Below are 23298 nucleotides of genomic sequence, written 5' to 3'. Positions count from 1 at the left end.
CCAGAGAACAGATATATCATCATCAACTCAATCATGTTATTCCAACAACACTGGCCCCTCTTCAGTTTCCTTTAAAAAATGTCAATTTTACAAGATATGCCACTATCAAAGCAAAGCACCAATATATATTAATTATTTTGAATTTCATTATATATTTATACATATGATTCAAAACAAAAGTTCTAACTTCAGCAAAATATATAAATAAAAAGAATGTTGATTGAATTATCATTAATTAAGACAAGAAGCAGGATATGAATTTATTAGAATTGAAAGCAAGTAGAGAAAACAGCTTTAAGGAAATTTCTTGTAGATTATTCATTAAAAACTAAATAAATATGAAAAGAAGAGATGAAGATTTCATCTTCTAAAACAAAAAAACTTGTGATGAAAATTGCAGAAGTGAACAACTAGAAGTAAAACAACATAACTATATTCTATTTTTATATTATGTCAAATTCAGACTTACTATGTAATTCATTTTTAAAAATTTCGTTAAAAAGCTATGACCTATAAAATTCAATTTTTCTCAATAATTTTACAATATAATTGTAAACAACCATATATATATATATATATATAAGGCACATTCATTGTACTGAGTGCAATAGAAGGCATAAAAGCATAAATACAAAAGTGTGGTTAAATTGTACGTTCTTCTGAGGTGAGCATATTATTCTTTAAACAAAATTACGTCGACATCTTTGTTATATGCAAGAATTTTTGAAGCAAAAATAATAAAAAAAGAAGTTGAAACTTTTGCTGCAATACCTGGGGGGATTCGCGACTAAGTTCGAATTAGGTCATATTATTTAAAACTTAATGGTTATTCTATCTTTAGATAACTTTGTGAAAGCTATAAAATAATGTTTTACACACCTACTAAATGATCCATGTCAGAAACAAATAAGATTTCAATTAAAAATTGCGAAAGTACGCGCAAAAACAAATAACGATAATCATTTTAAACTCTTGTAATATCGATGTGAATGTTCTAGATTTTATTAAAAATAGATTAATAGAAACATCGAATCATCTGTAATATCTATAGAAAGCAAAAAGTACTTTATAACAATTTATTTCCTACCTATATTCTATAATAACGTTGTAGAACGGCATGTTCCATATAACTGGATTCTTTTATTGATCCATAGATGAATTAACAAATAACTTAATCTTGTAAACATTAATCATCGTTTAATCGATAACTACTCGAATTTAAAACTTAACAATTTTATAAAATCGTACATTTAATCACGATTAATGAAAGAATAATATAAATTTGGCTGACTGTACATTAAAAATCAATAGTTTTGTAGAGCATCTTACGAGCTAAATATATCTTAATTGCTAACATATTGATTCAAAGTACGATTCTAATCTGAAACTTAACCGAAAAATTAAGACCATACACCGAAATTAGAAACGTAATCCTTAATAAATGACACTACGCAATTAAACAGAAGGTAATTATAGAATTTAAACGACTTCTGTCGATTTTCTATAGTAAGCAATTACCTCGAATCCTCAAAAGAAAACATGTCTGTTTACATATCATGAAGTGCTTCAACAATTTTCGAAACTAACAAGCTTTTTTTTCTTTTATAATAAAAACATTGAAATTTGTCCAATTAAGAGAATGAACCACAATATCATCGAGTGCAAACAGTTGTGAATACACACTGTCCTTCGGCATTCGTATCGAAATACAACCCACAAGAAAGGCTTCTATGTTGCATTGAAGGATACAGGAAAAAAAAATGGAATAGTCAAACCGGAAACGATCCTTATACAAACTTCGATACAGGCGGAAGAAAACAACAGTTTAAGATAAAAATTACGATAATATGTTAATTAAACATCGTCCTGTGTAATATTAAAATCACGTAACGATTCAAAAAAAGTTTGAGACAATCTAACAATTTAAAATGTTCAAGGCTTTTTAATTTATTAGACTTATTAGAAAATATCTTATAGCAATTATTCCATTTTGTAAGCATTTTGTAGGCTAAATGAAACATAAAAGACAGTCAAACTAACTACATTTTACGAGCGATGATAATGATATAAAACCGAAAATTCAACTGTAATGAGATGTGACAGATGGTGAACAACGGTTGAGGAAATTACTCATATTTCCTGAATTATTAAAAATGTCTATAAAATTATTAACTTTTATTTATCTGTCTTTGATATAGTTTTGGTAATTATCGAGTAACCAGATCATATTTCTCTAGACATGATTCTAGTTTATCTATTACTTAATGTCTCACTTTTTAAGCAACTAATTAATATAAATATGCATAATATGCACAACAGATTATATATTTATTAGTTTTATTCATTTAACTACTATATTTCATGTCTAAATGAAATCCATGAGTCAAAAGCTGACATTTTCTCCATTACTCAATTTGACGCCTTAATTCCTCATTAACTGGCATTTAATTTTTTATCTAAGCAAAATCATTCTGTATATAATAATTTATATACTTAAAAAAGAGGGTTTATTTGTACAAAAAACTAACTCGGATAAAGAATTTATAACAAAAAAAATTTTTTTTAAACAAATCTACAAAACAATTCAAACTTTCCACAACGTCGCACTTCTTAATCTAACTGTAAATAGATTTTCAAGTACCAAAAACAATCTGGTTATTGTCAAAGTTCGAGTATCCCGCACTTTAAAGAAATACAATATATACAGTATATATATATAAAGTCGAATAAATCTGGACATCGTCTTAAAAATGAGTTTTTCTTGTTAACATTATCCCCCGCAGTTTGTTGACCATTTCGCATAACCGCTCGCAATAGGACAATGTAGTATATACACAATTTAAATTCGAAAATATTTCTCCACATCCGCTCTCTGTCCATTGTTCAATTCATTAATTCGAGAACAGGTAATTCAGTACAACAATGTACGAAGTTTACCTTACTGAAACAGGTATACGATGATAAGATCAAGCATTATACAATTCATTCGAAACTAGTTCTGTCCTTGTACTTCATTTTCCCTTTCGTAGAACATTGTTGAAGCATAAAACGAAAAAAAATAGTGATTTTATGAATATTAATTAATACTCCACTAATTCGTTATCCAATGAATATTTAATTAAAACTACAAAGAAACTTATCAGTATCGTTGCTGAAAACCATAAACATTCTAACAAAACTAATATTAAATAACAAATTCTATGAAAACATTTCTAAATTTATACTAAAATTCTCTTCTTTCCATTATATTTCAGCTCAAAATACACCTGAATTCATAGTATATTGTATACACAGGTGACAATACGTATTATGATATTTAAACAAATATGGAAGATTTGCAACAAAGATAATTACAATAAATTTCAAATAGAAAACGTTTAATTGCTAAAAACAATATAATTTTAAATGTAAAAAGTAAATAAAACGTTTAAAAAAAATTCAAAAACACGTTTTACACGTCACATCCGGATGAAGTAAGAAGCCAACAATATTTCAGACGCCATATGTTTAAGAATGTTTTTATTTTATATCCGAATAAAGTTCAGCCACAACAAACTAATTTAAAACTCGACTTAAGTGTTTATATAATCCTTAAATAGAAGAAAAACTTAATTTTCTATTCCAGAAATTCATTATTTTCTAGACTATACTGTATTTTTTTAAGTACAGAGTAAGGTTATTAAACGCTACGATAATCACGTGGTGTAACTTATATACTACAAATCCTCCCCCCGAATATGATCCTTTATGAACTGAGAATGAATGCATTCTCTTCTACATCTGTTCAGCTTTTTTTTAAATTTTCTTTTTCTATTCACGATAACTTAACAGTGGTATTATTATTATTATTTAACAGATTTGGAGTCATTGCACCTCGACGTCATTTAAAATTTTATATTAAAAATTAAATTAAGTAAAATTCTTTAGTACAGTTGCAGAGGATGTAAAATGTTTTCACTTTTTAAATAAACCGGTTTCGAGGAAATGTCTAGCAACTTGACATCTAACTGAGCTATTCTTATTGAAGGCTATTTATCTTTTTAATGGAAAGATGCCAGCTTCTCTTCTTATGACGACGCCCAAAACTTAAAAACCAACGAAGTTTTTATGTGGATACAAATCTTTATATATATATATTAACTTTTATAGTAATATATACTATCGGTAATTTAATATGATCTACCGAAATTTCGATAATATCCGAGGATGCGAGGATATTCTGCAGCATAAAAATCGTCAGAAATATTGACGATTTACTCATTTTTATTAGATAATTTTCGTTGTTTTTAAGCCTTTAAAAATAGTTTTAATAATTTTCATTGTGTTTTTACATAGTTCTACTATACAATAAACATTATTATATTACCTGTATATACATATATACACACTTAAAAGTGCTAGAATGACTCAAAGGAAATCCATGATAAATTTTTTGTAGATTCATTACTCAAACAAGTTTAATGATAAAAAGGGAGGAAAAAAGAAATTCGACTCATTTTCTCGAACGAACTTAAGATTTTAGGGAATTTCCCCTAAAAATACAACTCCAAAAATCAAGTTTTTTTTTTTTAAATCATGTTTCATACAATTAATAACAAAATTCATACTGACAAGCAAAAAAACTTATGACTTATCAACATAAAAATGCAATTAAAATTACAAATATAAAAAAAATTTAAGCGAATTATTACTTAAAAATCTTAAATCGCTGTTTTTATTTATGCAAATACTATATAAAAATTACAAGAACATATTCATCTTTCGCTTAATATATTGTTTTAATTGAAAAAAAAGGTCATTAATTTTTTTTTGACAATTTGAGGTGGAGGGAGGAAATGACACTAATGTTATCAAACATTAAAAAAAATTACTTTTCTATCTTTTTTTAAAAAATAAAAATATCGATATGACTCCTATAATCGTATAATATAGAAACCATAAATATTAGGTCAGTTAAGTTCCAGCAATTCAATTGTAACAAATCGAATTTAGTTCACGTGATTTTTCTCGCTCGATTGAATGACAACAATAGATAAGATTTAGAAATGTCTACCTATTAAGAATTATATTCGACACGATTTGTTCTACTTTAAACAAAAGTTTTAAAAAACAATTTAATAAATAAATAATGGTTTAATTAATATTAACTTTCTCTATTAGAATTTCATATAAAATTTAGCAAGACTGGAATGTACTATTGTTCAAAATTCTCACAGGAATACTGTGAATAATCTTTGCTTGAACTGATTTAATGTAAAAAAGTAATAAATTTAGCACATTTTTTTTTAATTATTTAAACTATCCAATGCTAAAAATAATCGAGAAAATTGGAATTTTTAAATGTTTTGGCTTTAATTTCCTCAAAAAAAAAAAAACTGACCGAGAAAGAAAAGATTCGACTGTAAACAAAGACCTTAAAGACACTTTTCAATATTAAAAAAAAAGACATTATGTAAAATTAACGAATTCTCAGTATTAATTTAAATTATTGTTCGCCGAATCTAACGAGTTTCTCACAAAAGAAAAAAAAATGAACACACAATTTATTCTGTATTTATACTCGAAGGTATAATTCAACTGTATTTAAACAAAAACATTGAGAAACACAGACAAAAATGAGATTTGAATAGGTAAAACATATTAAAAAATACGTTTCGATTTAAATCGTATCAAAAAAATATACAGGACTATTACATAATTTACATAGAATTCCTTAATATCCCACGCCAAAACTGACATTTTACTCGTAAGGGATAAAACACTGACCCAATTTAAAAAAAAAAAATCCATAATTATATTAAATAAATAGTCACTATTTAAATCATTAATTATTTTAAAAAGTAAGAAAATATCGCGTTACAAACTGCAGTCGAGAGAGTTTATTCAAAGAAATCACGCCAGCTCGTACGAACACACTTAAAATACATCGATATCGTGAATTTTCATTGAAGACACTCGATAATTTATATAAAGAAACCTTACAACCAATAAAATAAATCGATAACCTTTATTAAAAAAAAAAAAAATGGATATCCTACCTTTTGAAGTAACGCCGAACAGACCGCCATTCGACGTATTCTTGCATGTTACTGTTAACAAATGCCAACTGTGCTACACCTTTCTCGGCAACACTGTACTAACATAAAGCGCTGCAGTCGTTGGGCGTTTACGTATCGTGTCATTAACCGCAAAGGGTAAACATTCCTTAGTCAAATCTCGTAAGCAAAACAACAAATCCGTACGTATTCTTACGAATTTCTACACACTCGTAAGTGGTAAACGTCACACAGCACACTTTTAACTAGGACCCTGTGTCTCGTAATGAGTTTACGGAGAAACCATCTGTGTAATGTTAACCTTCGTGTTATTTTTTTCCACCCCCTAAAAAAAAACCTGTTTCTCGCATCGTTTGGAGTTTTTAGAACTTTAAATTTTTGTTGCCTTAGTCACATGAGTACGAATGAAGTACAGTATTAAATACTTCGGGCAATACAAGTCCTACTTATTAAATGAAGCAAATGGCGATGATATTAATCAAAGTTTTGGATATGATTTTAATTAAATATTCGAGAATAAGGAAATATAATGGTTTATATATATATATATATATAAAGATTGCTGATGCTCGGATAATTAACAAATTATTTTAAATTAGGCAACAATAAAAAAACAATTATCTGATCCGTCACCTGTAACAAATGCCCCGTATGGATCCGGCTATCCTTAATTTCCAGATGATAAAAAAAAAACTGGATATAGAAGTAGACTTTTTAATAAAGCTGAAGATACAAGTTAAAAAGAAAATCTTATACTTAAAATCAGATTAAAATCTTGTTTACTGTACAAAATGGTATGCCAACAATATACTTTCCATTGATGCTGATACTAATTAGTACAGTGCGTGTAAGACTAAAGAAAGGCATGCCCACCTTTTGGATTATATTTACTGACATCATTTGTCCTTTTATTACTTTTATAATTACGACAATTCATTAGTATAACAATAGACTGTTGTAGAGAAAACTCTCTTCACCCTACCAAAGAATCTTTCTACTCGACATAACTATGGCTTCCTTTTCTGTTCGTTTTATAGAAAACAATTTTTTAAATATAATTTTTCTGCTAGGAAATTAGCAAGTGATCTCGTTTAACTTGTTATACTTGACAGATTGAAATCGGTATTACAGGACACATTCAATCATCATTCAGGTATTATCAACGACAACTAATTCCGTGTTCATTTCATTATCTTATTGTTTGTCTACACTTCACTTTAGAATATTTCATAGTGTAACGGAAAATACATTATGTAACAAAATAATTATTAAATACTTAATAAAAACAAGTTTTTAATTCTAGAATTACATTATAGTAAATTATTAAAAATTTTATTTTTTTAATATAGCCTAAACATCAAAACTTGTGATAAGAATTATGTTTTATTTTAATAAGATGATGCCTCGTGGGAAGACTTTCTATGGTGAAACCGGCCATTATTTTCGTGTTAGATACATGAAGAAAACCCTCAAAGTACCGGGGTCAAGAGAATCCGCGATCAGTGTTCAGTGGTTTTATCCACTCTAATACTGGAGGGCTGCATACATTAAGACAGCTTTTATTTGTAGGCCCATTATAGGTTTGGTCCAGCCTACAGTGTCTTACTGTTAAGGGATAAAAACAATATATTTATGGTCCGATCCAGAATCGAATTCATATCTTCAGAGTAGCAGACAAGTGCCATTTCCGCATCTGTATCCATTCGTCATATTAAAACTATTAAACTAAATTATATTTTTAAATTTACAAAGTACTATCTTAGAGAATATTAAGTTTTTTCTACAAAATTTCAAAATTTACGATTAAATATCTAAGTAGTTCCTTTCACTAATTTTATTTTTATTATAAGGAAAGAATAAGGAATATATAATAAATGCCATTACGAATGACGTGATATATTACGTCAACGCTTAGAATATATATATATATACTGTATACGTATATTGAATAAATATTCTAAGTTCTGAAACAGAGCTTCATTCAACATTATTCTTACAGTTTACTTCGTTGCTGTTACGAAATAAGACTAAACTTTCCTGCAGCAGGATACAAATAGTACAATTCATTTGGGCGTTTGCGTATAGTGTCATTAACCCAAAGGAAAAACATTCTTTTGTAGACACATAAAACACGCAAGAACAAGTTTGTGCATAGTTATGGATTTATATTACAATGCTACGGAATCATTCGTATATTTATGAATAGCTCTCGTATAAGTTTACTATTGGGAAAAATTTAAGTTTTACAGATAATTGTTTTCTCTGTCATTTTGTATACTTCAATTTCGTGCTATATGATCTAATTACTGTATAATAATACATTTAAACTTTATAAACATATTTTTCAAGAAACTTCACGACATTTGGTCAAATAGTAGTCATACCGTAGAGAGAAAAATTCAAAATTGTCAAATGTCTGTACAACATGATTTACGAAACAGTAAAAATTTTATTGTGTATTTCAATGTAATACAAGACTATTTTATTATAGTTGAAATTCTAGAATCTGCTTTCAATTTTTAAATAGGAATATACATTAAAGATTAAATGAAAATAAAGTGAAAATTTTCTAAAGGTTGGTTGAATGGTTGATAGAATAGAGCAACATCGCACTTGGAGGATCTACCAAGAGAGAGGAAGCCTTCCGGGGGGACTTTCTGTGGGAAACTTGGCCCTATTTAGGTTTTATACACGAATAAAACCCGGAAAATTTTAGATGCTTGACCAACGGGCTGGCACAACCTTCTACTACTGGCTCACTCCTTTTATCCGCAAGTCCATTGGTGAGCCAAAAGTTCCTGAAGATATCCACTCAAGATATGAGTTAAAATTTTAAAAATTCGAGTATGAATTTGAAGACGATAATTTACTACTTTCAAAGTTATATAAACATTACTGTATTTATTATACTATTGAATAACCTTGATATTACGATAGATTTAAAAACACCGGAAAACCATTATATACTGTATATACAGTCGACCCCCCTATAACACTGTTGATTATTCCATTTTATATGAATTCCATGTTGTACGAGTCACATAGATTTTACAAATACGTGAACCGTTTACAGCCCGGCACACGTATTTGTAAAATCTAAGTGACTCGTACAACATGGAATTCATATAAAACGGAATAATCAACAGTGTTATGGGGGGTCGACTGTAATATGCAATCTGTTTATCGTTCTAAACTACACAGTGAGGACAGAATAATTTTCTTATTGAGGTCGAATAGTTTATTGACTTTTAAAATTTGTGAAATTATTTTAATCACTTAAGATTTCATCTCATTGTTGATTCGATAGTGCATATCGAATGGTAAAAACGATTTTATAGATAAAAATTCGAAAATTGAGAAGTAAATTATAATAAACGATAGCTCAGATATAAAATAATCACTATATAAGTTGCAGAATTTATATGCACTTGTAGTTACTCCCTTTTTTCTTTTTTTGGGGGGGTGGACTTGTGATTTACACGCTTCTGTTTGTATTTTGGGTGTTACTTGTTCGTTAAGAATTTCAGAGATTCACCACATAAAAATTATTTCGGTTATTCTTAATTAGTAAGAAAATCTTAATTTTTCATAAAATGTTCCACAATTTGGGACCACGCAAAGTTTTGTCTCTAACTTAATGACACTCACAACATTTTGATACAAATACAATAATAAATTTCTAAGGAAACAGTTAATTCGCAAGAAATGAAAAATATATAAGAAAAAATACGGATGTAGACATAAGTCATAGTTATCATTAACATTAGGAAATCATGTTAGTAATTTCTTGTCCAGTAGGAAAAGATTAATAACCCTGACCGATTTGTTAAAATTTAGAGTAACACAAACGGGACGAATATCAAAGGGAGGGAAAGAGGATATGACCCAAAGAAACCGGAAATTGTTTTAGACCTACATAAACTGGTGATTTAGTCTATGAATTTTATATACTCAGCAGATTCGTTACGCAATGTGAAGCAACAGTATAAACGCAAGAATTAAATGTTTCAACTGCTTAAATGAATAACTTCAACAGTAATATATTGAACTTGATATTTCATTTCCATTACTGCATCTACAGTATTAATATATATAAAATTCTACATTAATCAGATTTGATTATGGGATTATCAATGTCATCATCAAGCTCTCATCAAGTGAAATATTTTGTAATCTGTGGATTTTAAGATTTCTTCTGTATGGATTTAAAAGAAATCGATTATGGAATCTATATGAATGTATTGAGACATATAGCTGTATACAAGAAAACGAAATCCAAAATAAAAATCATCACCAAGACATTATATATCATTACATCATTTAGTATGAAGATTTTTTAATATCAAATCATTCTTATAACAGAAGATTCATGCTAAATCAAACAATAACATGACAACTTTGATACAATTGTTTAATTTAACAAATAATGATCTGTTTAATATTTATTGATCTAATATGGACATGTTCATAAATGATCGCTCTAGAAAATAGCTATTCAGAGTTTGAAGATTCAAATTCAATTGTAAGATCTAAGATCAAACTATGACATGTTATGATCATCTAAGATAATAAATTCCTAATCTTCTACCTCATTCTGCTGTTTAAATTATGAAAATTTGAGCTCCATCTCACTGCAAGAGTATGAGATATATGTTCCATCCCAGTTTTCTTTGTATAATTTTCAGAAATGTCGTTTTTTTCTTCTTTGACTAACTCCACTCTATGACACTAACACTCAGTGACATTGTGCTGATAAAACCAGTAAAGTACAAACATTAGAATAAACAAATTGGAGTATCATTAGACAATACTCTAATTTGTCTATGTTCTATGAAGTTTCAAACTACATAAAGATTTCAAAATAACTTTATTAAATGTTATTGATTGCTAAACCATTATACAGATTATTATATTTTATTGTGAATTAAATTTATTAACCATTATAGATAAGGAATGAATTCTATTTTGAGATTATTTTATTCTTTTTTAAATAACAAAAACAATATCTATATACATTATATGATGTCTCATAAGTTTGGAACCACAGAAGTCAAGTTAATCTTTGTTTGTTCTTTTACAGGCAAAGCATGATACTAAATGAGGAGAAATAAATTCATTATTTATTAGGTGGGGATTAGGGTTAGATAGGTGGAGGAGCAACAATCAGTAGCCAGATGGATGAAAAGTTAAGGTGGCAGGCCTACTGCTCTGAGGGACCCAAAATTGAATCCAGATGAGTTGAAAAACTTCAAGATTTTCCAGGGGTGATCTGTCCAGATATGTCAGACCCCATCCCTCATCACCTGGCATACCTGTAATGGGCTTGTTAACAAGGCCCTCAATGTCCACAGAGCAGAAAGAAAGAGAAAGAAAAACAGAGAAGGCCCAGTCAGTGTGAAATTTCTGAAGATTAACAGACGGCATTCCAACTTTCCACCAATCACACACAACTGTCTGGATGCAGCCTGTTATACTTGGTTGACACCAGTTGCTGTGTACTATGCTGGACCAGAGTCAAGGCATAGCAACCAAAACAAGACAAAAATTAAATAATTGTCTCAGTGTGTATTCAGGAATTTCCTAACAATATGGCATGTATCCAATATAGTGGCCTTCTGTAGTGTGATGTATGTATTTCTATTCAACTATAATGTTCCCAGACTTTTGTGTAGTGTGTGTGTTATGACACCTGCAGAGGAGAGAATGACAGCTACAATAAGCACCCTATCCATCTTCCACAGATGCCTATTTCCTGGATGAGTTGTGTGTACTTGCTAATTTTTTCAATGCATGTGTTTTGTACATTGTGAGTGTTTGAAATGGCTATATCTATAATATATGTGATTTTATTGTGTTTGTCAATGAGTGTGATGTCTGGTCTGTTGTGATAAATTGTTTTATCTGTGATTATGGCTCTGTCGTAGTACATTTTGTGCGTGTTGTTTTCCAATACTGTCTGTGGAATATACTTGTAGTATGGCTCGTGAATGTCTACCAAGTTGTGTTTCTTTGCAAGCTCTTGGTGTATTATATTTGCTACTTGATTAAGTCTGTGTAAATAATCTGTCTGTGCCAAGAGCTTGCAACCAGAAGTGATGTGCTGTATAACTGGCATGATGTGATATTTTCTGCATGTGTCATTTGTGAATGTTGTATCTTTGAGCATGTTCTTTCTGTAGTTTTTAGTATTTATGACCTGATCCTGTGAACCCTTCTGTCTCCTCAAAGAGGCATCCCTGATCTAACCAGCTGTTTGATACAGTTTTGTCAACAAAATTCTGAGTCAGGTTATAGGGATGCCATGGAGGGCCTTTTGAGCCCATGATCGCTTAATGGTGTCTATGCTTTTTACATATTGTGTAATGTCCATATGATGTGGATGTAAGTTTAATGGTGTGTTATTTAAGTCTGCTAGAGTTACTGCTTTATGTAACTGATGTTTCTTGTTTTTTGTAGAAAAACAGTGTCTTTATTCGTTTGTAGTGAAGGTTTACTATGTCAATCAGGCTACATCCACCATTATTATTACAGAAATTGCTTTTAGCCCTAAGTATAATCAAATTAATTAAAATATCTATAACAGTGAGGCAGATAATAGTAAGGGCTTATCACACCAATGATAATGGGCACAAATGCTCAAGAACCAAAGTAAAAACATTTAATAAAACAAAAAGGAGGTGTACAATAAGATTATTACATAAGTATAGAAACTGAAAAATCCAAAATGCATTTCGGACTATTTCCAATAGAAAAATAGTCCCTCATCAGTTGGTATTAACAAGAGGTTTTAGTATACTTAAAAAAATTATACAAGGTGAAAAAAATAAATTTAAAACTTAAAACTATGCCTAAAGCTATACAATATAAAGATGAAAACATCGCCATGACTGTATGAGCAGTAAGCATTATCAATGTAGACAGGAGTAACATTTCTTCATAACGTTGCATAGTAATGTAACGAACTGGGTGCTGATACAAAAATAGATAAAGGATAAAATTGATAAAATTAACAATGACATCTGGCTGCATCATATGTTGTCACCACTTGTGCTCCAGATGTGTAAGGTAACACACCTCCTTTGTAACTGCTCACTGCATCTTGTAGAAATGTCTGAACCTGCAACTCTGTTGTCCTACTGTTTTTGCACCCTGTTCGTCACATTACCATGCAACGTTATGAAGAAATATTACTCCTGTCTACATTGATAATGCTTACTGCTCATACAGTCATGGCGATGTTTTCATCTTTATATTGTATAGCTTTAGGCATAGTTTTAAGTTTTAAATTTATTTTTTCACCTTGTATAATTTTTTAAGTATACTAAAACCTCTTGTTAATACCAATTGATGAGGGACTATTTTTCTATTGGAAATAGTCCGAAATGCATTTTGGATTTTTCAGTTTCTATACTTATGTAATAATTTTATTGTACACCTCCTTTTTGTTTTATTAAATGTTTTTACTTTGGTTCTTGAGCATTTGTGCCCATTATCATTGGTGTGATAAGCCCTTACTATTATCTGCCTCACGGTTATAAATATTTTAATTAATTTAATTTAACACATCCATCATCTTTACATGGAAGGGTTCATCTTTCTATGGCTGATTTAGGATGATGATGTTTATGCTTAGTAAGTATTGTTCTGTTTTCCTTTAGAGTTGCTCAAGATCTGTATGAGTCCAATGTATAACTCCAAAAGAATATGTGAGTACTGGGACAACATATGTGTTTATTGCTTTAACTGTGTTCTGAGAAAAGCATTTAACCTACTTTTGTATTGTTTAATTAATTAATTGTTGAGAAATACTTGGGTGTGAACAAGAGTGTTTTTGAAATGTTTGTAAATTTGGAGAAAGCATAAGGCCAAGTGAAAATAGAATACTTTTGGGATATTCTCTATGAGTATGGAGTGAGTATGAAGTTGCTTGAGATGATAAAAGCATTGTATGAGAACAACAGAGCATTTGTTAGAGTAGCTGATGAAATGACAGAGTGATTCAATGTGACTATGGGTGTGAGTCACAGTTGCGTGATGTCTGCCCAGTTACTCAACTTGTACTTGCACAAATGTGTAAGGCAGTTGAAAGAAGAGCAAATGAGTATGAAAGTGGGTGGTGAGATGTTCAATTGATTATTATATGTAGCAGTTCACTTTCGCTGAAAAGCCAAAGTGAACTGCAGTATCTTATGTTGAAGTTGAATAAGAGTTATGAAAAAATGGCATTGAGAATAAACAGTGAGAAAACAAAAGTTTTTTTAATTTTTTAGGGTTTGAAAAAGATCAGTAAATGAGTGAATGCAAGATACAGCTGAATGATGTGATGATGGAGTAGGTTAGGGAGTTTGTTCATTTTGGGAGCACCTTTGAAAGGAATGGCAGAATAGATAGGGAAATTGGATGATGAATGAATGTTTGTATGGAAGAGGTTGGGTGAACAGGGAGATTGGTTCATAAAAATATTCTGAAGAAGGCGAGAATGGCTGTGTACAAAAGTGTGGTCCTCCCAACTCTGTTATATGGTTGTGAGACATGGGTGTGGGAACAAAACATAAGAGCTGAGTGATTGCAACTGAGATGAGATATCTGAGGTGTGTGTGGTGTGACAAGGCGAAATCTGGTGAGTAATGAGAAAGTGTTGGTGCAGTGCAAAAGAGAATGTGACTGAGTGAGTGCCACAGAGAGAGTGTCTGGTTGGCCACAAAGAGAGAGTATGTCAAAATATGAGGTGTGTAAGAAGTTGTATGTGGGGAATATGGAAGGAAAGAGAGGGCATGAAAGACCGTGGAAAAAATGAGCTGAGCAAATGAAACAGTGTCTGATAGAGAAACAGATTTTGAGTGAAAGAAGGCACCGAGAGTGTGTGAAAAGGGTCATGAATATGGAAGAAGCAAAACAGGTATATATGGATAGACAGAAACAGCACAACATTGTGTAGTGCATGTGCATAATTTCAGCAGGTCCTAGAGAGAGAGTTTTGGTGAGTGTTCCTGGTGTTCTATGCCCTGCCCATATGACATTCTTCAGAATTTGGAGTTGTGTGCCAAAGGTACAGGGTGGTTTAAATTAAATACACTAAACTTTTTCCTAAATATTCTATACTGAAATGGGAATGCATCTTATATGTCAAAAAATATGTAATTAAAATACTTCCAACAAAGAATATAGATGATATAATAAACAAATTTTGTATACAGTTAATTTTTTTTCATAATACAACTGTCTCATTTAAATGTTTCAATATAATATTGCATTTTTTCATTTAGTTAAAAAATCCATAACTTAAGATCTCTGTGCAATAATGTAAAACATTTATTTGTTAAGTGTGTAGCATCAACTGGTTAACATAATATGGCTGGTTATAATTTTGCCCATCCTCACTTTTAATAAATCAAGAAGTCAAATCCTCCTGGCCAAACAGGGCCAGTAAGAAACAGAACAACAACATTCCAAGCCATGCTATCCATAACTTTGCAATTGAGACTGAATTCAAAGCTGGATCTCTCAAGTGAAAGGCTGATAACTTACTGCGTAATCATCTGAACAATTACAATTATATAGGATATCCAAAAAGTTACTGTGCAGTGGAAAGGTTTAAGTTTTAATAAAAGTGAAGTTTTATGAACAACACTGAAATTTCTCCTACAGCAAATGCTGGAAATATCCTCCAGAAGCCTAAAACTCCAGGATAGAGGTTCAGAGACCTAACAGGCCAGGTTCCATGGGAGATTATGTGATCAGCAAAGAAATCTTCCAAAAACTGTTGTCCAAAAACCAGAACATCTGTTAGCAAGCAGTAATGCTATCTATCACAAAGTGGAAGCATGGAATATACAACTTACGTGTGTCCTATGCAATATTGTGTATATATATAACTTTAATGCCATTACAAATTTCTCACTAAATAGTAACTTTTCAGATACACTATCAGGAGTCATGGCAGTGACTCCGTGCCAAGTAAAAAAGTTGCTGACTGACTATATATACAGGAATCAGAGTTGCCGATTTTCAGGGGTCAATTTCTCCACCTCCCAAACACCTGAAGTAATTCTGAATATCTCATTACCTAAGAAAACAATTTTATTTTGAATGTGCAAAATTTCAAGATTTTCTAAAAGCAGTTGCTGAAATATAAGTGATTGAAAAGTGCAAAAACCAAGCAAAAAAAAAAAAAAAAGCTGTATTTTCTTCTTCATCTGGCACTGCAGACATTCATAGAGAAAAAAACTACTGGGTCTAGAAAGCTCAAATTTTATACTTAAGCCTTTCTCATTATCAGTGAGGTGCTCACAAAACTTCCTGGTTGATAAGTCAAAGTTCACAGGGGTTTCCCATAGAGATAATTCAGTTTTACAACTTAATTTTATGCTTATAAGGATAAAATTGCATGGAAACAAATAAATTTTATTCAAAATGTTACTCAGAATTACAAAAACTCAAATTTATGCAAATTAAAACTTTTTATAATGATTTTTCTAAATGGTATATCAAAAGTATCAAGCGGCAGTGTGTTCAGTTGGCAGTCATTGAGTACCAATCTTGTGTCATGACATAATAATACAATTATTAAACGAAAACATCTGAGATATAAAAAAAAAATTTTGCCAAATAAAAATTTATGTCAATTTAGATAATGGTCAAAATTTTTATTAGCAGTTTTTCTTTGGCAAAGATAAGCTTGACACTTGAAAGTGGTACCCACAAGATTTTTACCTGTATTTATCTTACATTTTGCCTTTAAGTGCCAAGCTTATCTTTATCGAAGAAAAACTGCTAAGAAAAATTTTGACAGTTGTGTAAATTGTCATAAATTTTTACTCAGTGAAATTTTTTTTACATCTCAGATGTTTTTGTTTGGATATAATAGTACATGAGAATTCTCATATTCAATATAAATCAAAATAAAATTTAGAAAAATCTTCTCTTTTTCTTAAAGTATGCTTCTTTTTAAAAGAAACAAGCATATTAATATAAATTATATAAAAATTTCTCACATTCTCTCTTTATGAATACAGCTACTAGTTTAGTTATTAATGAAGACTTATCACACTACAATCAAAAGGTGACCAGATTAGAACTTCTTTATTCTTTTAATTAAACTCAAAAATGTACATTTCCTCATTAATAGCCAAATTGGTAGTTATGTTGATAAGAGAAAATATAATAATTAAAAGATGTGAAACATTTTATAACAAGTAACATTTTCCACATCTTTTTTTGATAAATATTTATTTCAATCCTTCAAAACAATACACTAAAGCAAAAGATTGTCTTCTATTATCTTAGTCAGTCATGTTTCAAAAGACAACAAATTGTATCTTAACTTTAGATAAACATTAATTAGTCAGATTTTTCAATCTGATAAATTTTAACTTGATTAAATTAAAATTATTAATAAAATCAAAATTAATTATGTTTAACCTGAAAGTTAATTATAATAAATTATATTAATATGTTGTGAATAAATATCATATGTAAATAAATAAATAAGAACATGCAATGTAAGAAACAACATGAAAGAAATATTCCTCATCTGAAACACTTTTTCTTGCAATTTTTTTAAATCTAAATAAATAAATTTCACAATTAATACAATATTCTTTCATATTATTGTTGACTTAGTAACATCACATACAGGAATTTTCCTATTTTTAAAAGAATCAAGGTCAAATTTAATCAGAATTCTTATTTTTCATACATAATTCAAATTATAATTTATTTTCAAATTTTGTTTCCGTTTTTATATTGTGTAGAACCAATTATATTGAATAAATATTTATATTAAGGAAATTTAAAAATTCTCTTATAACTTCTAAAAGATTGTTCAATTATTAAAGTATTTTTTTTTATTATAAAGAACAATAAAAAGTTATAACTATTTTTGCTTATCACAGGTGATTGAAATTTAACCATCTGTGATAAGTAAATTATGAAAATTCACTCAACCAAAATTTCAATTATTTCCTCATTTGATGAGTATACAGGCACATGCAATGGTATCACGTTACTTTTCAATTTGTTTACATATTTTAGCAAATATAAAACTTTTTCTGTTTCTGAATTTTTTCCTAAGATTTGGAATATAATAAAAAATTTATAGCCTAAAATTTTTCAAATATTATAATACCATGATTGTTTCTACAAAGAGATAAGGAATAAATGTTATATCTTTCTATAACAGAAAAACCTTTGTAACAAGTGTAATTAATAATTATTACAAATTTATTCTTAAACTTGTTATAACAAAGATGAATTGCTTCATATTTATGTTCTTTGTTATATTCAAAAGATTTCAAGAGTGCTATTAATTAACATAATTCTAGTCCAGAAGAAAGATTTTACTAATTTCTTTGGTAACATACACTTTTCATGTTTTGAACAGCATATCTGTTAAAAAAATCCTCACTTATTAATGTAAGAAGTGGATTACATGTAAAATCTAAACAACAATAATCACCATAAAAACAACCAAAATGAAACTAAAACCTTCCCATTTGGTTTTATTTATACCATCATATGTTATATTTATATTTTGTATGAGTCAATTTTTCTAAGTCTCTGTAATGCTTTTTTTCAAACATTCATACTTTAAATATTTTGTTTTAAGTTTTTGTAGTATTCTATATTTCTAATTTGTATACATTGTTTCTTTTATCTGCATTCTCTAGATGATTATAGTATCTGAAAAAGTCTGAAAAGACTTTCCAATAAGGTTGAAAATGTTTGTGATAAACAAAGTTTGCTGGAATTTATGGATGTAGTTTATACATCTCACTAATTACAATATCTAAAATAATTTAAATAAAAAGTACTCAACTATATTTTGTTCTTTTTTTTTTATTTATATAAAATAAATAGAACAAAATTAAGTTTTTTACTATTTTACGATAACAGAAATTTCTATAAAAAATGTAAAAATTATTTAACTATTAAATTACTCATTTTCCAATGTTGTTCTTTATTAGTATACATTTAACTATTTACAATCATTGTTTATTCTTTTTTAAACTTTTTAAATTAAAAACTCTTCTATAAGTTTAAAATGTTTTTGACAAATCGTCCCTCATTTCAGATCATTTTGATGATAATTACCTGATAAATAATCTTTATTTACATGAATTTTTAATTACTGGTATTAGATATTACAATCATCAAAGTGGTTTATATCTTTTTTTTTTTTGTTTTTCTTGTATATAATTTTTTTTTTACTTATCAAATGTTTTTAGATTTAGTTTATATTTACAGAAAAGCAAAAATTTATTTAAAAAATTTGTTAAAGTCAACTGATACAAAACAATATCATTATGTAAATTTATAACTTACTTTAATATATTAATAAGAAATAATAATTAAACATGAAATTGTTTAAATTATCAGAAAAAGAATAAATTCTTCATTTACATTATCTTATCCCTAGTAAAAATATCATTTGAAATCATATTGTCAATGATATATGATTGGAAATGATAAGACATGACAACACTTGATACTGTTGTACTTGACATCAAACGATATCACTGTCACTATTAAGATGTTTTATAAGTTTTTTATTTAATGTCAAAGGTTCAAAAATCATGTCATGTGATATCACATGATTGACATTAATTGATATGTCCAAAAGTTTTTGTATATATCTTGAAAAGCATTTTATTGTTAAAGATTTCTGATTTTTATAGAACTGTTTACAATGCACTTGATTTGATACTATTTGAAATTACTTGATATCAATCATAAATCATTAAAGAAATGATATCATGTCCAAAATGATTTTTTGTACAGTTTCAAATTATATGAAATAATATCACTTGTAATCAAATAATATAATCTGATGATTTCAATCAAATAATAATTGAAACTGTTTAAAGCAGATACAATATCACTTGATGTCATTTGAAAATAATGAAATGATATTTTCATCAGGATACTACCTAAACATTTAAAGTTTGTAAATAGATAATTAAATGTTCACAAGATAGTCTTCATACATATTTTTTAAATATAGTTAAATACTAACAGAGTAAAAATGGCATTTCTAAGAAACAGTTGTTATTTTAATGAGTTAATATAAAATGTTCATTTAAAAAAAATCATTTTTTCCTAGTCCCATTTCTTGTTTATATATTCTCTTTTGTGATTTTTAAGATGTTTTCTCATTTCCACTATATGCAGTTTTATAAACATGTTCCAATCCAAATCAGCATCATCATTGTTTTATGTTCATGAATTTGAATTTTGTCTCATATATCATTTTTTGATATTTTCAATGTTATCACAGTTAGGAGAAAACAAACTTTGGAGTTTAATGTATTATATACAGTATTACTATATATTAAAGGTTTTGTATAATTTTAAAATTATTGTTAAGCACTCACTTATCAATTCAGAAAATCTTAAATGCACTTAGGATAAAATAGTTTTAACAGAATTTTATTTATAGTACTTACGCCCTTCGTTTAATTTTGATATCTTGAAATGTAAATAATTTTTCTTCAGTTAATTCCTGAAAGTAAAAGAAAAATTTTTAAAAAACTACAAATGTTAAAAACTCTTGCAATTTTCCATTTCTGAAGCCAAGTAAGAATAAATAAATAATTTAATAATTTCTTAAAACATATTACTTAATTCTTTAACTAAAAAACTATAGAATTACAAAATTGTTTTATAATTCTTTTAATTATTCAAATGTAATATATATTATTTCATTACAAATTTCAAATATAGAACATGTAAATATCCTGTTCAAAATTTTAAATTCATTCTCTACTTTTGAAAGGTTTTTATTGTTCTGTATGAATACTATAATTTCAAAAATGCCATAATATTAATACAAGAAAAATACATTATTGTAGTGCTCTCTGGTGGCTTCAAAAGCATCGGCAATCACTACATTGATGATAGATCAATATTTGTCTGGCCATGGTCTAGCTAATTAATTTCAGTAATTAATGTTCATACAGGATGTGAGTTTTAAATAGAATTGAGTATCATTTGAAAACATTAATTGAGGAATGAGGATTTAAGATAATATTTATCAATATTAAATCTTTTTGAGCAATTAATTATATAAGGTTGCATATGCATTTTTCTGATTATAGTTATAATTTGAAGGAATCAAAGCTGTTGTCATTTTGTATTAAAGTTTAATAATTAGAAATAATTTAGAACATTTGGAAGAAAAGCTAAACCTGAAACAGAATTTGAACAACAATTCTCATATCAAGCAAATATTTTACCGTTTAGTTATCTGGATCATTGCTTCAACCTGTTTCTTACAAGAAGGCAGGAGGAAGTCAGTTGGGAGATGATAGCATGAGTTATTGTAAACAAAAAAGTTTATGAACACGGGTATTATTTTCAGTTGTTTTGAGATACAACTGTTTGAGAGCTGCTCATATATCTACAATAATAATGATACATAGGTTATGTTCACAACAAATGCTAAAAAATTAAACTGTTGAACTACTTGCAACAGTATAAATACAGAAAAGAGTCAACTAAACTATCTCACTTTGGCTTACATCCCTATCACTATATCCAACATCTGCTTCTGGGAATGCTGAAAGGCAACTCAAATTTTTTCAGCGGATACATGGTCATTTGCAAATTTAATACGAAGTAGAATTACTTATTGATATAATTTGGAAATTAGAAATAATTTATGAAATTATAGAATTACAGACCAAAAATCTATCATTAACTAATGTTTAGATACAATCTTTATATTACTGTATATCTTTTTGTTAAATTTTAAATCATCCTTCAGAAAACTAAATGACTTTAAACATAATAAATTTCACTATTACAAGTACTAGTGAGGATCAATCATAATTACTACAATCTTGAAACACATGCTTTAACTTTTTCTAGGTAATAAGGACACTCAAGGAGATATTTTTCTGTAACAGATCTTCAGTCTAGATGATTAAGACTTTTTCCATTTTCTCATTATTGAATTTCTGACAATTTTTGCTCCTGCGGTCTGTCTAACCTTTGATCTCTATATTTTTTCTTAATTTACCTTATAGCAGATTCATTTATGATGAAAGTGTAAACTACCTATTCTTTCAGCAAACGATTTAGCTTTATTTTGAAGAAACGTTACTTTCTTTAACCTTTTTGATATTTTTCCACTAGACTTTTTGTTTAGATGACATTATTGACATTTAAGGATAAAAGAAAAATGAACTAAAATACACCCATTATACATAATGCCAACATTCACAATATTTACTAATATAGAACAATGTTTACTATCTGTATAAGTTCACTTGCCATTAAAATTGGAGAAACTACACAAACTAAAATTTGAGTTAATGAATATTCCTATTTTCTCCATCTGATGATTGCAAATGAATTGAGCTAAAATATATTTAAGATTAAAGCATTAATAATTATCTAATTCTTTATCTATAGTTTCATTATATTTGTTAATCCCCTCTGCAAATATGTGAATTTTAGCTTTAAAAATATGGAAAATAGTTGCAAATATCAAATGATAAATATGCAAAATACACAAATATGGAGCAAATCTTTATTTTTGTTCAATCAAGTTAATTTAAATGTTGTTCCAATGTATTCATGTTTCTTACTTTTTAATCAAGCAATTATATTTCATATATATCACTTTCTATTATAATTTGGATTTTAAATTATAATTTTTAAAAAATTTTTAGAACCCACCTGTACTATATTATTTTAAAAATTTTAAAAATAAAATTAATTAAAAATTAAATTTAAATTTTTTTTTAATGTAGATTAATTACAAAGTCCTATAAATTTCCTTCATTTCTCATTTGTCACATTTAGTTTTCCTATAAACATTATAGTTACTATCAATTATATATATTTTTTAAACTAAAACAAACCTTATCTCTTTTTAATTTCTCTTTTTCTCATTATTTAGTTAAATCCAACAAATAAATATTTGAATTTATTTGCTTGTAGAGTTAGATGTAAATTCTTTTAAAAAACTATTGTTTCCTGAATTTTTAATTTCTTTTTATAATTTCTACACCTGGAAACATAACTGTCTATTTAATCTGTAATCATTTCAATTTTAAAAATTATAGGATTACTTTATTGTGAAATTCAAATCTATAAATCATTTATCTTTCTGTATTATTAAATTTCTCCAATTTTATTACTAGATCTTCTAAATGTTTTTTAACAGTGTGTATGTGTGAAGTTGTTTTGCCAATTTCTGAGTAACTAGATAAAAATGATTCTTATAAACATTTTCAGA

General features: G+C 28.1%; 1 protein-coding gene across 1 annotated transcript in view; it reads right to left on the bottom strand.

The window, feature by feature from the left end:
* Nucleotides 1–23298, bottom strand: part of LOC111622096 — a 67480-nt gene that overhangs the window by 30743 nt on the left and 13439 nt on the right. Inside the window, exon 4 of the mRNA XM_023364414.1 lies at nt 20501–20556. Coding sequence (XP_023220182.1) covers nt 20501–20556 — 56 coding nt within the window. The remainder of the gene's footprint in view (nt 1–20500; nt 20557–23298) is intronic.

The sequence above is a fragment of the Centruroides sculpturatus genome, unplaced genomic scaffold (assembly GCF_000671375.1).
Source record: "Centruroides sculpturatus isolate CEXI.00-Female unplaced genomic scaffold, Cexi_2.0 scaffold11, whole genome shotgun sequence".
In the NCBI taxonomy this organism is placed as follows: Eukaryota; Metazoa; Arthropoda; class Arachnida; order Scorpiones; family Buthidae; genus Centruroides; species Centruroides sculpturatus.
This window is presented reverse-complemented; position numbering and strand designations above follow the sequence as displayed.